Below are 13371 nucleotides of genomic sequence, written 5' to 3' on the forward strand. Positions count from 1 at the left end.
AACCCTAGAAAGGAGCCCTCGTCAATGAGAATTACGACGTAGAGATATTGTTGTGAGGTAGCAGCAGAATATTTTAGGCTTATCAGAGGTTTTGCAGAAACACTCACCATTAAAATATATCCTAATATAATCCATTAGGGGGCGGCAATCATGTTAAAATGGCCGCCGCGATCATTTTAGTCTGTCTTTACAAGTGTCGGGTTGCTTCGCCATTAATGCAAATTAGCGGCGACTGCCTGTGTTTACACTCACTACGACTTAGGCAGTGGTCCGACCGCCGACGATGAACGAGAAACGAGTAGAACTAGAAACTATAAACGAGTTGGCGATCAGCGGGAAGCGAGTGTGTAGTTGACTGTGGAGTGTAGAACTGGCATAAAGACTTTAATTAATGGAAAGGAGTCATAATCCTCAGCAATGAGGAATACGACTATAAAGAACGAATAATATTAAGGATTTGAATAATATCCGCGACGTTTCTAAAAATCCTATGGGAACTCTTTAATTTTTCGGGATAAAAAAGAGCCTTAGATGTACCTATAGGTACGTCTCCTGGACGCATACCTACTCTCTTATACTTTTCGTCAAAATTAAACGGATAGGCCAAGAAAAGATAACAGGCAGACTGACTCACTTTCGCATTTATAATATTAGTAGATCTCTTCAGGCTGTGGGAAGGCGAAACCTTATGTATATTCAATTTTTTGCCTCTATAGTCATAATATTTTATACACCATTTAAAGTTAGTCAATTTTCCGAAGAAATTGCTCAAGCGTCTGGAAAAATAGCGGCCAAGACCTTTACCTTCAGTTCACTACGGGCCCCGCGGGAACGAAAACTCGAGCCACGAGTTAAATTCTAGCATATTAATTGCAATGCACCCTACAATATTATCTAGGAACATAATTTCATATATAAAATATATGAAATCATATATAAAATATAATATATATATATAATCATATATATATATATATATATATATATATATATATATATATATATATATATATATATATATATATATATATATATTATATTTTATATATGATTTCATATTTGTATAGATATTGTATGTATTGTAGTACCCGACAGGTTGAGATGAAGGCGGGAGGACGCCCCGCACACCCGCACTGCACTTTCCCCCACCGGGCCGTGAGTGTGCGGGTGTGCGCGGTGTTCCCTCCCCGCACAGAGTACATTGAATATACGGGTACCTCCCCGGTTGCGGTTGCCTTCTACTTTATACAATATACCTACCTACTATTATTAATCTCACATTTTTCCTAAGATGCCAAAAGGGCATCTCACCAAAAATTTAATTTATATAGAATTTTTCCAACATGTTATGCGGCCAAGACCAGAATAATCAAAAGCTCAGATAATAACTATGTCCCGGGACCCAAACAACCACCAGCGCCATCTATGTAACGTACCTGAAAACAGTTTCTCACCATCTAAAGTTTATAAAGCAAGTAAACAAATTTATAACTACATTTAAATGATTTAACATAGTTGTGCATGATAGAAAAACCTATGTATTTATTATAGTTAGTAAGTTTTATGTTAAAATCGCTAGTAAACCATTCAATAAAAATAAAAATAAAAAATAAAATAACTAGCTGATGCCCGCGACTTCGCCCGCGTGGATTTAGTTTTTTAAAATCCCGCGGGAACCCTTTGGTTTTCCAGGAAAAGTAGCTTACCACTCTCGTGGTGTTTACCTAACTGTCGGTCAGTATTGTACGGTCTACATCGAACTTTAGAGTGAGATTAGGAATTCGTAGAGCGTTGAAACGTTGTAAAACGAAACAACGTGAGGAAACCTGTATGCCTGAGAGTTCTCCATAATGCTCTCAAAGGTTTGTGAAGTCTACCAATATACACATGGCCAGCGTGGTAGACTACGTCCAAACCCTTCGCACTCTGAGAGGAGACCCGTGCTCTGCAGTGAGCCGGCGATGAGTTGATCATCATCATCATCGAACGTTACTTCCACCTGCGACCGAAAAAAGATTCGAGTTACTCTCAGGCAATAACTCAAGTCTAGCCAAAAAGTTTTACTTCTAAAATGATAAGATAACGAGCTTATGAAAATTTTCGCAGTTAAAAAGAATTACCTCAAAAAAAAACAATAACTGTCCTTTGTCGCTTATCTCGTTTTAGCTCATAAAATAAAAAGAGATAAAACAACTACAGTCTAACAATAAAAGAGGCATTATAATGTGATTAATCTTCCCCAACAAGAAAATGAGCCAAGAAAAGTCCTTTAAGAGGGCGCAGTTCGGTGCTTTCTTCATACGAACGTAGGAGTGTGATTATTATTTGATTGTACGCTCAAATATAATATATCCGTTTGTCTTGCCATTAATCTAGGTTCATTGATATATAAAATATTTAGATTTTTAAAAAAAATGAATTTAAGATTAATAAAAATATTTATTTAAAATTAATATTTTTTATGTGATTATGTGAAGAAGATGTGATAGCCTAGCTATAGAGTGATAGATAGGACGTCCGCCTTCTAATCGGAGGTTTTCGGAGTTATGTGCGTTTTAAGTAATTAAAATCACTTGTTTTAACGGTGAAGGAAAACATCGTGAGGAAACCTGCATGCCTGAGAGTTCTCCATAATGTTCTCTAAGGTGTGTGAAGTCTACCAATCCGCATATGGCCAGCGTGGTAGACTATGGCCAAAGCCCTTCTCACTCTGAGAGGAGACCCGTGCTCTGTAGTGAGCCGGCGATTGGTTGATCATGATGATGATGATGTGAAGAAATCTGCAAGCCCAAGGCTGGCAAATTATATTATATCGCTCTTTAAAACGAGATAGATGCTGTGATTGGCTGAGATATGTATTTTCGCGTCGTTCAAACATAAGATTTCTGCGCAGGTACATCTAAGACCGGCGTAACTTATAAAAGTAGTAGTAAGTAGGTACTCTGCTTTCCTGCAGTGTTTTCTAAGCAACACTATAATTAAGTATTACAAGTCATTTTATTTCCACCACATCTAACCGTGTTTTCCTTTTAGTAAACATGAAGACCCAGCAATTCGCGCAGAAAAACGCTGTAAACTTGTTTACTTAATTAACTTAGGCAAATAAAATAAGGGAGGTAAAGGGAGGTAAGTGTTTAATACTCGAAGAGTTGGTAATCGAATTGATCATAGTGTTTATACCTATACATTTCAGGATAAAATAAAATAAAAATATTTTTTATTCAATCAAACTTTTACAAGTAAGTATTTTTGAATCGTCATATGCATCTACCACTGGTTCGGAATGCCTTTTTAGTTTTAAGTAGTATGTCATATTATTTCATTAACCAAAAATCTAGTCTCACAAAATTGAGAAACAAACAAGTACCTATATTATAATAAAATAGGTATTATTGTCACAAAATCATTTGTAGAACTTTCAGGCGTGCCGGTTTCCTAACGATGTTTTCTTTTGCTGTTAAAACAAGTTATATTTAATTACTTGAAACGCACATAGCTCTGAAAAGTTAGCGGTGCGTTCCCGGAATCGAACCCCCGACCTTCCGAATAGGAAGCCAACGTCTTAACCACTAAGCTATCACCGCTAAAAGAATCATTTGCTATTAGATTGTTACAGGCGGCATGAAACGTTTTTTCCTAACATTTTGAAGTAGGTACATAAAATAATTTTGAGGTAGGCTCCCAGCTTTACCTTATTCTGAATACCCAGCGAAAATAGTTATTTGTAATGCAAGGCTGCAAAGTAGTATTTTGTCGCGAGAGTTTGTATTGAATTCCGACGCAGCGAAGGATTTTAAGGTTGAACCACGAGCGATCGACGAGTATGATAGCATCCTGAGCGTAGCGAAGAATTCAAAGGCTCGAGCGCAAATAAATCGTTCGCCAACTCTTAGCCTATAAACTAAGGGACCGTCTGTTTTTTATTAATTATACTAAAGGTAAAAGTACGCTTAGGAAAATGGAAATTAGTGTTTTCATGTAAATGCGGTAAGTCCGCGATTAGCACGGAATTACTAACCGGTCTTTATCTTGAGTTATCTAAAGCGTGATCCATTGTAATGAGACTAATCGCGTTGTTACTGTCTTTTTCTTTGACCTTTTTTAGGATTTTCTTTCAGACCTAAAGTTCGTCAGAGAAAATGACACACGGCCGTATGGTAGGTACAATGAAAAGCAGACGTCATTTACGCCAGAGTACAAAATTATAGTTCCCTAATCAGAAACGAGGAGATGCGTAGGAGAACTAGATTAACCGACATGGCTCAACGGGTTGCGAAGCTGAAGTGGCAATGGGTAGGGCACATAGTTCGTAAAACCGATAGACGTTGGGGTCCCAAGGTGCTGGAATAGCGACCTCACACCGGAAAACCGATAGTTGTCCCCACTAGGTGGACGGACGACATCAGACGAGTCGCAGGAAGCCGCTGGATTCAGGCGGCGCAAAACCGTGGCGTGTGGACAAGAGACCTATGTCCAGCCGTGGACGTCTATCGGTTGATAATGATGATGACAAAATCAGCTAAAAACACTTTGCATCATTATTCCTCATACGCATGGTTAGGGTTTGTAATACTTTTCCATGATCTGTGTTTTATACCAATTACAAGCCGGATTATTTTAAAACAAGAGAGAATAGGAGTTTTCTAGGCAAACTCGCCCCATGTCAGGCCACATCATCACTTCCCATTAGTTGTGATTGTTGTCATATTATGTGTCTTCTAGAAAAATGATAAACCTAAACTGGACTAAAGGAAAATAATGATTAAGTAAACCGCGTAAAAATATAGTCTTTATTTATATTATACAAATAAATAAATAACCAGTCTCTATACACACTTTTATTTCTACTTATTTTACAAAGCCGTAATATCAAAGTCTTAGTCACTTAATATTAAAATAAATAGTTATGATACAAAATTTACAAAGTCCACTAAATCATATTACTTAATTATTTACATATATAATTCTATAACCTCTGAAGCTCGAGTGAAAAAGTCAGGATAAGTAATTTTTTTTACAATCTACGTTTCGTTTGAAAGCACACTGGTTCAAAACCGTTCTTGGGATTATTATCTAAGATTATGGAACTGATTATTATTATTGATGGCGCCTTTTGACATTTTATGTAGAATAATAAATGTCAAGGTTCATGCCAAAATTCAGGTTATTTTCCGAAGCACAATGTCTAATTTCCCTGAAATATCGAGGGAATTTAAGAAAGTACAGTAGCCGCCAAATATTGCACGTCGACCTTTAGAATGAGATTTCGGCTTTGTAGAGCGTTGTCTCTGTCACTCATACCTATGTGACATTTTGTTGGTCTCTACGACTAAGACAACGCTCTTTCTAAAGGTCGATGTACCTACAATATTTTCTTCCGCGTACTGAATATCACAAGCATATCCCGATGTTCTCACTTCAGGCTTGTGTTCAGTTCACGGATACTTCCAGGATGGCAGTATGAAGTAAAGCCCTAGAACCTAGCCCTGAAGTCCGGCTCACTCCTGGACAGAAGGATTATCGAGTCAGGTGTGGCACATCAGCGCTTGTTTAATATCGCAAGTAAATCCCGAGGTTTTCTTCAGGATTGCTTAAGCGCCGAAGCGTGGGCGTGATGGAGTTGTCAACCTTGCCTCACGCCAGAAGGAGTTATCGAGTCACGAGTCGCACAGCACTTGAGTGTATCTCAGGCACATCCCGATGTTCTCTTCAGGGTTGGGTTTGAGCGTGGGCGCGCCGAAGTGCACGGACACGGCGAAGGGCGTGATGGAGGTGTCAACCCTACAGTCCGATGGTCTTATCCCCGGACAGAAAGAGCTCCCGCAGTGGTGAGGGTCGCACACTCCCGGGCCAAACAGTTGGGACTGAAAAAGATGGAAATTCAATTATTTATCACGACTGGCTTTTATTGACAGATAACAATATTATCTAATGTATTGGTAAGTTATAAAGACGATCTATCAGATCTTATCTTATCTCTTATCAGACTTATGCTATGAAGTGCTACGAATAACTAGCTGCTATATATTCTCGATCAGCAGTAAAGGCCTAAGACTAAAACCACGCCTGGGCTCTAACAGACAGAGTTGTGGTTACATTTGGTATCCACAAAAAGCCGAGTTCTGGCCTTTTCGTTGGCACGACACATTTTAAACGCTGTATTTATGTTAATTAGATTAAGACGTAGGTATTTGCTGTAAAATGTACCCTGTGGGCTGTGTTTAAGATAATACTTGGATCAACAAATAAAACAAATTCTATTCTATTAAAAATTGGGAGGGTGCATTATTTTTACAAAGAAATAATATTCGTGCTACGTAGGTATGGCTAGGATTTGTAATTCTCTTGAAGAGTATCCTCCAAGAACTGTGCAGGCAACATTCAGGTATAATTATATTAAACTAGCTGATGTCCGCGACTTTGTCCGCCTGGATTTTCATTTTTTGATTTTCCGGGATAAAAAGTAGCCTATGTGTTAATCCAGGTTATAATCTATCTCCATTCCAAATTTCATCCAAATCCGTTCAGCCATTTCTGCGTGATTAACGAACATCCAAACATACAAACATCCACACTTTCACATTTATAATGTTACTAGCGACCCGCCCCGGCTTTGCATGGGTGCAGTGTGGATACTAATGTGGTGTCAGTGAGATTTCAATTTCCTAGGGATCTCTAATTTTTTGAAACTTAAACTATACCTATAAACCTTCCTCTTGAATCACTCTATCTATTGGTGAAAACCGCATTAAAATCCGTTGCGTGGTTTAAAAGATCTACGCGTTCATACATACAGACAGCGGGAAGCGACTTTATTTTATACTATGTAGAGATTAGGACAAGAGTTAATAGGCATCTTTTACACAAACGCCACTTAGGCCACATTATAAGGACTTTCCATCAGGTCAAGCTTGCTAGATGCAAGCTATGAATATGAATGAAAACAACTCACCGATACAAAATATTCATTCTCACACGGTATAGTGACTCTATCCGTGCAGCCCTGTCTGCCGAAGCCACTTGCAGCATAGTTCCCGTAGCCGTAGTACTTCAGCTTCTCTTCGCTGTAGTGCTGCATGTACGGAGACCAGCTCCAGAAGGAGCGCTGCTCAGCCAACGCCCTCTGCCCGCCAAACGGCCAGATATAGCTCCAGATCTGTTTAAGGGGGTTAGGGGTTAGGGGTTAGCTAGCTACTGGGTATTACCATTAATGGTTTGGACGAAACTGAGGGTAGGTTATTTTTTGGTTTTAGTAGGCTTGAATAGATGGCATGAAACTTAAAATAAGTCACTTTAGATACAAGAACTTTGGTAATTATTTTTATTGAATGATACTCGAAGTTAGGTAACTTTGTTAAACTGTTCTAAGTAATAGCATATAATGTAATACTGTACATTCGGGGTATTGTTAAGAAAAACTGATGTATAAACCAAATAAACTACTTAGTAAGTACTTATTAATGGGAAGTTAAATAAGGGCATTCTAAGGTAAGTAGTCAGTACACTTCTTTTGAAGCATGGGATCATATAGTGTTTAAAGCTTTGATTTTGTATTCTGATACGACTATTGTTTTTTAAAAATCCGATCCGTTGCTCCGTTGCGACGTGATTGTAGGACCAAGAAACCAATAAACAAACAGACTTTCGCATTTATAATAATATGAGTAGTGATATATTTTCTAAATATATAAAACGAAAAGATGCCTGACTGATTGACTGATCTATCAACGCACAGCTCAAACTACAGGACGGATCGGGCTGAAATTTGGCATGCAGATAGCTATTATGACATAAATATCTGCTGAAAAAAGGATTTTTGAAAAAACAACCCGTACGGGGGTAGAATAGGAATCCGAAGTTTGTGTAGTCCACGCGGACAAAGTCGTGAGCATAAGCTAATAATAATATAATGTTTGAGCAAACTTACCCTAGCCATGAGACTAGGCCGAGGAGTGGATGTTTCTTCGATTTGTGGATCAGAGCCCGAGCCCTCTTCATCTTGTTGGTTCTCCTCATCATCCACTGGCATTACTTGATCCATCTGGTCAGTACCTAAAATAATATAGATATAGATAGAGCCTCGATAGCAACGGTTAAAGGCGCGGACAGTCCGAAAGGTCGCCGGTTCAAACCCCACAATTTGTAGCACAAGCTTTACGCTTGATTGGAGGGAAAATGGGAATATTAGTCAGAATGTTAAACTTGGCTAATATTCTTTAAAAAAAACCTAAATATCTCAGTTACAGTCTATGTTGTTTGTATTTTTGATTTTTTTAATGAAAGTTCTGCTATTTATTAAAAACCGGCCAAGTGCGAGTCAGAATCGTGCACCGAGGGTTCCGTACTCGGGTATTTTTTTCGACATTTTGGACGATAGGCAAAAACTTAAAATCTTATTACTTGAAATAAGCTTTTTGATTGATATTTTTCGGGCCGCATTTGAAGCACTGATTTCATTTCTAAAGCATTTTATTTCAATGACTGACATTAACGGTTATATGATTTTGGAACCAAGTTATTATTTAAAGCTGCTAGTCCAAATTTTAGGGTCATTGTCCACAAAAACTTACTTGAAGGATCCGAAGAAATATCGCCTCTCGGTCCAATGCGAAAAGAGCGATTATCGCACGGAGTGTATCGCACGGAGCAGAACCCGATGTTTCTTCTGACGCACGCCCTGTACTCCTGAGCGGCGAGGTGACGGCCGTTAGAAGCGTAGTTGAAAGTCTTTATGGTACCTGTAACGTTAAACTGTATATTTAGATAATGTCAATGGCATGTAGTACACGACTAGCTGATGGCTACAACTTCGCGTGGATTTGGGTTTTCGAAAATCCCGTGGGAACTGTTTGATTGTTTTTTTATTTTTTTATTGACACTTTATTGCACACAACACAAAGTAAACATTGAAAAAACACAATACAGGATCTTATTCTAATAGATGTAGCATGCAAAGGCGGCCTTATCGCTAAAGCGATCTCTTCCAGGCACTATACATTGTTGTATAGAAGCAAGCGTTACTTTGCGGAAATCCATGATATACAATGAACCAAAGGCTTAATTTGCTATAATCAGCAAATTGCAATTGTGGATTGTAAGGTCTAAGTACATCTCCTGAGGATGCTCCGGTATCGGGGCGAAACTAACGTCGAGTGTGGGTACGTTTTAGGTTTTATGTGGTGCTGCGTGGTGGTGGTGCGTATTGCTTGCCTGGTGGCTGCCTTTTCCTGCATGTTTAGCAGTGGGAGGGCGGGCGGTGCATGTCGCATGCTGCATGTTGCACCATACAGATTCGACCTGTTTCAGCGGATTATAGCAAGTTAAGCTTTTGGTTCATTGTATTCTATTTGATTTTCGGGATAAAAAATATCCTAAGCTCCCCCGCTTCTCGCGTCTCGCTTCAGCTTGATATAGTGTAAGTACTTCTCTTTCCCTCAATTTCGTTCTTCATGATGGCCTGAAAGAGACGGCTTATCCGTTGAAAGTACCATTATTCTCGATGTGGAACTGCAGACAGTTGTTCGGCGAGGACTGCGCGAGCGGCATCTGCGCCAGCCGCAGCAGCCAGAGACGCGGCATGTCACTACCTCGCATGTGTATCACGAGGGGGGTGGGCTTGATGCGAGGCAGCTCCCCCGCTTCTCGCGTCTCGCTCCCGCTTGACAGAGTGTAGTATACTGGAACGAGAAGGAAGATCATATTGTTAATAATAATTTATGTTTATTGTTCGCAGAAGCTCAGCAGAAGAAAAAGATTTTGACTTCAGCTCGTACCTATCTGCCAAGCTGATAGCGGTTTATGTATCGTACGTGGATGAAAGGTACTACATCAAAAACCTTTCTTGGCAAGTGCCAAAAACTACTGTACAAAATTTGAACTCAATTGGATGAACAATGCGTGAGCGGACAGACAGCCATGAAGACAGAACACACAAATAAGCATTAAATACTGTAGGTAGGTGTTGCGGTTAGCTTTTCAATGCGATCTCACCTGGTGATAAGAGAGTTCGAGTCTAAGATGGAAACGGACTTTAAATGGTTGTAGCATGCCAACTCTAATGATGCGGAATGCTAAATCGATTGGTGGCACCAACCACCAGATCAAAGAAAATTATAAACTATTTTCTCACTAACTCCTACCATCAGCTTTGTCTGGATTACCACTTACCAATTCTCACTCACCTCTCTCACTACAATTACTCAGGCATCTAAAAATATTCTAAAACTTTGAAATTTTGATTCGGTATCGCCTATTCAATCATGATACTCATACGAGTCGTATGAACTCTAATGGTATGAAAGAATAATACTATATTACGCACTATGTTGTCCATGGTTTTGTCCGCAAAGTGTGAAGTTTGCAGCTCCTTCGCCCAGCACCATCGCATCTTCGTCGCATTCTCCCGTGAGACGATTTGGTTGACCCTGTAATAAAAAGTGAGTAATTAACAATTTCACAATTTCGGAAAGTGTGCGGACCCTACTAGAAGTTTCTGGAGCAATTCTCTCTCCATCGCCCGCTGAGTGACTCTGAGCTTTCTTATGAGGCACATATAGTTAGCGACCGTAGAACCGACATAGCTCAACGGGTTGCGAAGCTGAAGTGGCAATGGGCAGGGCACATAGTTCGTACAACGTTTTTTTGACGACCTCCCTGGCGCAGTGGTGAGCGCTGTGGTCTTAATATTGGGAGGTCCCGGGTTCGATTCCTGGCAGGGGTTTGGAATTTTATAATTTCTAAATTTCTGGTCTGGTCTGGTGGGAGGCTTCGGCCGTGGCTAGTTACCACCCTACCGGCAAAGCCGTGCCGCCAAGCGATTTAGCGTTCCGGTACGATGCCGTGTAGAAACCAAAGGGGTTATGGGTTTAATAAAAACTGCCATACCCCTTCCAGGTTAGCCCGCTATCATCTTAGACTGCATCATCACTTACCACCAGGTGAGATGGCAGTCAAGGGCTAACTTGTATTTGCAGAATATACACTTCCGCTACTAAAACTCTTCACAAGAAACATAAGAACTCACGATGGTAAAATGTATGAAGTCAATCCTCAGCTGCATGATGCCGGCGTGAGTCTTCTCGATCTGGATGGAGCAGTTGCTCTCCCCCATCCAAAGCTCAGGGAAGCGAGGTGACATGAAGTATGTCAGGTTGTTCTGAACTATGCCTCCGCAGGTCACCTCGACTGGAAACAAATTCAGAAATTATTCTCTTACGTCGTAACTCACATTATAAAAACCATAAGTTAACCATCTTATACCGTTATCAATTTTTAGCCTCTGTGATAGTATTTTGTTGCGAATATTACGAGTTTTTATTTAATTTTCTGTTTTTTAGTGTTGAAGGTGTTGTTTCGGATTGACTATGCTGCGTAGGCCATACTGGCCGCTACAGCGTCACCAGGGGGGGTGGCGAGCGCGAAGCTCCGCCTAGGGGTGAGCCCTAGGGCTCGAAGAAATAATTTGAGAGATCAGGAGGCAACGTCCTATTAAGGACGCCTCCTGTGAGGTTCGGACCACAGCTTAGGATGACGTTGGGATAGGAGAATTGATTGGATGGTCCGGTCCGTACGCCGATAGGTACGAATCCTCGTCTTCGCCGGCGAAGACGCTGTAATAAGGTTGAATTGTGTAGTCCTACGAGATAGGAAGCATTGTCGGTCATGATTTGATCGTCGGGATTGTTAATGACATGCTTATGGCGCCTGTGATCGGCTGTAACAGTCGATAGTCGTAGCGAGCGCAAATTAAGAAACACAACCTTTTATTCGTAAGTATGATTTGTTTTGTTTTGTCCCTTTCGGGTATACGCGTCGAGGCGTCTTACAAGTCCATCATGATTCTTTGTCTGAGTGGGACGTAAAATGTAATATACTGTCATTATGACACACCTCTCACAGGTGGCCACATATTTAACTCATCACACCTCAATTGTACCAATTACCCGATTCCTCTCGTGAGGTCGCTGCGCCGGTGGCTGGTCAAACGTAATTGTAATTGAAATGACTGAATTACGCTCGGTTTTCACTTTACTGGTGGCGTGTTAAATCATTACTTGTGATTGCGGATGCCGTTAGAGGGAGCTGTACAATTAACTATCTCATAGCTGATGCCCGCAACTTCGTCCGTGGATTTAGGTTTTTAAATTCCCGTGAGAACTCTTTGACTTTCTGGAATAAAAAGTAGCCTATGTCACTTTCAAGGATTTTAACCAAATCCATACAAAAAACCACGCTGATGCGTTGCTCCGTTGCGGCGTGATTGAAGGACAAACCAACCAACAAAGGTATAGGTAGTATATAATACATATATGGCCTTAGTGATATTGCACGCTCACCTGAGCAACCTGAGGTACATTTAGGCCTTGTGTACAACTCTCTTAATAAATCCACATTATAATAATTAAGTACTACAAATAGGTGCATTACCTAATAAAAATAATCGCACCAAACATGTCAAAAATTTCAGACGGTAGGGAATATCTAAAAAGTGGCAGGGTGGTCTAGCTAGCGTGGCTAGTGTTTTTATATCTAAATATATCTAAATATATAAAAGGAAAAGGTGACTGACTGACTGACTGACTGAATGACTGACTGATCTATCAACGCACAGCTTAAACTACTGGACGGATCGGGCTGAAATTTGGCATGCAGATAGCTATTATAACGTAGGCATCCGCTAAGAAAGGATTTTTGAAATTTCAACCCCTAAGGGGGTGAAATAGGGGTTTGAAATTTGTGAAGTCCACGCGGACGAATTCGCGAGCATACGCTAGTTTTGAGATAAATTCCAAATTGTCCCTTATCTGAGAAGCGAAATCTCGACCACCCGCTTATAAGACAACATTTTTTTTATTTTAATTAGATACAAGTTTGCCTTTGACTGCAATCTCACCTGATGGTAAGTGACGATGGCAGTCTAACATGGAAGCGCGCTAACCTGGAAGAGGTAAGGCAGTTTTTATGAAAGCCATACCCCTTTGATTTCTACACGGCATCGCTTGACGGCACGGCTTTGCCAGTAGGGTGGTAACTATCCACGGCTGAAGCCTCTCACCAGACCAGACCAGACATTTACAAATTATAAAATTCCAAACCCCTACAAGGAATCGAACCCGGGAGCTTCTTACTAATAAGACCACAGACCTTACCACTGCGCCAGAGGTCGCTAAAACGAAATCAACTCCGAAATAGGTTTATTGGTACAAAACAATGCATACTCTTAGATTTATTAAGCATTCTCTACACGGAGCCGCTGCACTGGCCACCGCAAGCTGTCACGGTTGAATTGTTTATAGACGGGAAAACTTTGCGATTTGGTTCCTATTCGCATTGTATGGAAAAAGAGAAAGTTTGCAATACATTGTACATTTT

General features: G+C 40.3%; 2 protein-coding genes across 4 annotated transcripts in view; one reads left to right on the plus strand and one right to left on the minus strand.

Annotated features, from left to right (window-relative positions):
* LOC117991065 (potassium voltage-gated channel protein Shaw-like) overlaps positions 1-13371 on the plus strand; it is a 408219-nt gene that overhangs the window by 158547 nt on the left and 236301 nt on the right. The gene's annotated exons all lie outside the window — the stretch shown is intronic.
* LOC117991066 (uncharacterized) overlaps positions 4783-13371 on the minus strand; it is a 42374-nt gene continuing 33785 nt past the window's right edge. Inside the window, exons 3-9 of one of the 2 annotated variants that reach the window (XM_069505081.1) lie at positions 11024-11184; positions 10322-10424; positions 9489-9677; positions 8571-8738; positions 7928-8052; positions 6953-7123; positions 4783-5864 (exon numbers count right to left, since the gene is read on the minus strand). In XM_069505081.1, coding sequence (XP_069361182.1) covers positions 5658-5864; positions 6953-7123; positions 7928-8052; positions 8571-8738; positions 9489-9677; positions 10322-10424; positions 11024-11184 — 1124 coding nt within the window. In that variant the 3' untranslated portion in view covers positions 4783-5657. Of the gene's footprint in view, positions 5865-6952; positions 7157-7927; positions 8053-8570; positions 8739-9488; positions 9678-10321; positions 10425-11023; positions 11185-13371 lie in introns of both variants that reach the window. The other variant, XM_034978605.2, reaches the window with a different exon arrangement.

The sequence above is a fragment of the Maniola hyperantus genome, chromosome 19 (assembly GCF_902806685.2).
Source record: "Maniola hyperantus chromosome 19, iAphHyp1.2, whole genome shotgun sequence".
Lineage (NCBI taxonomy): Eukaryota > Metazoa > Arthropoda > Insecta > Lepidoptera > Nymphalidae > Maniola > Maniola hyperantus.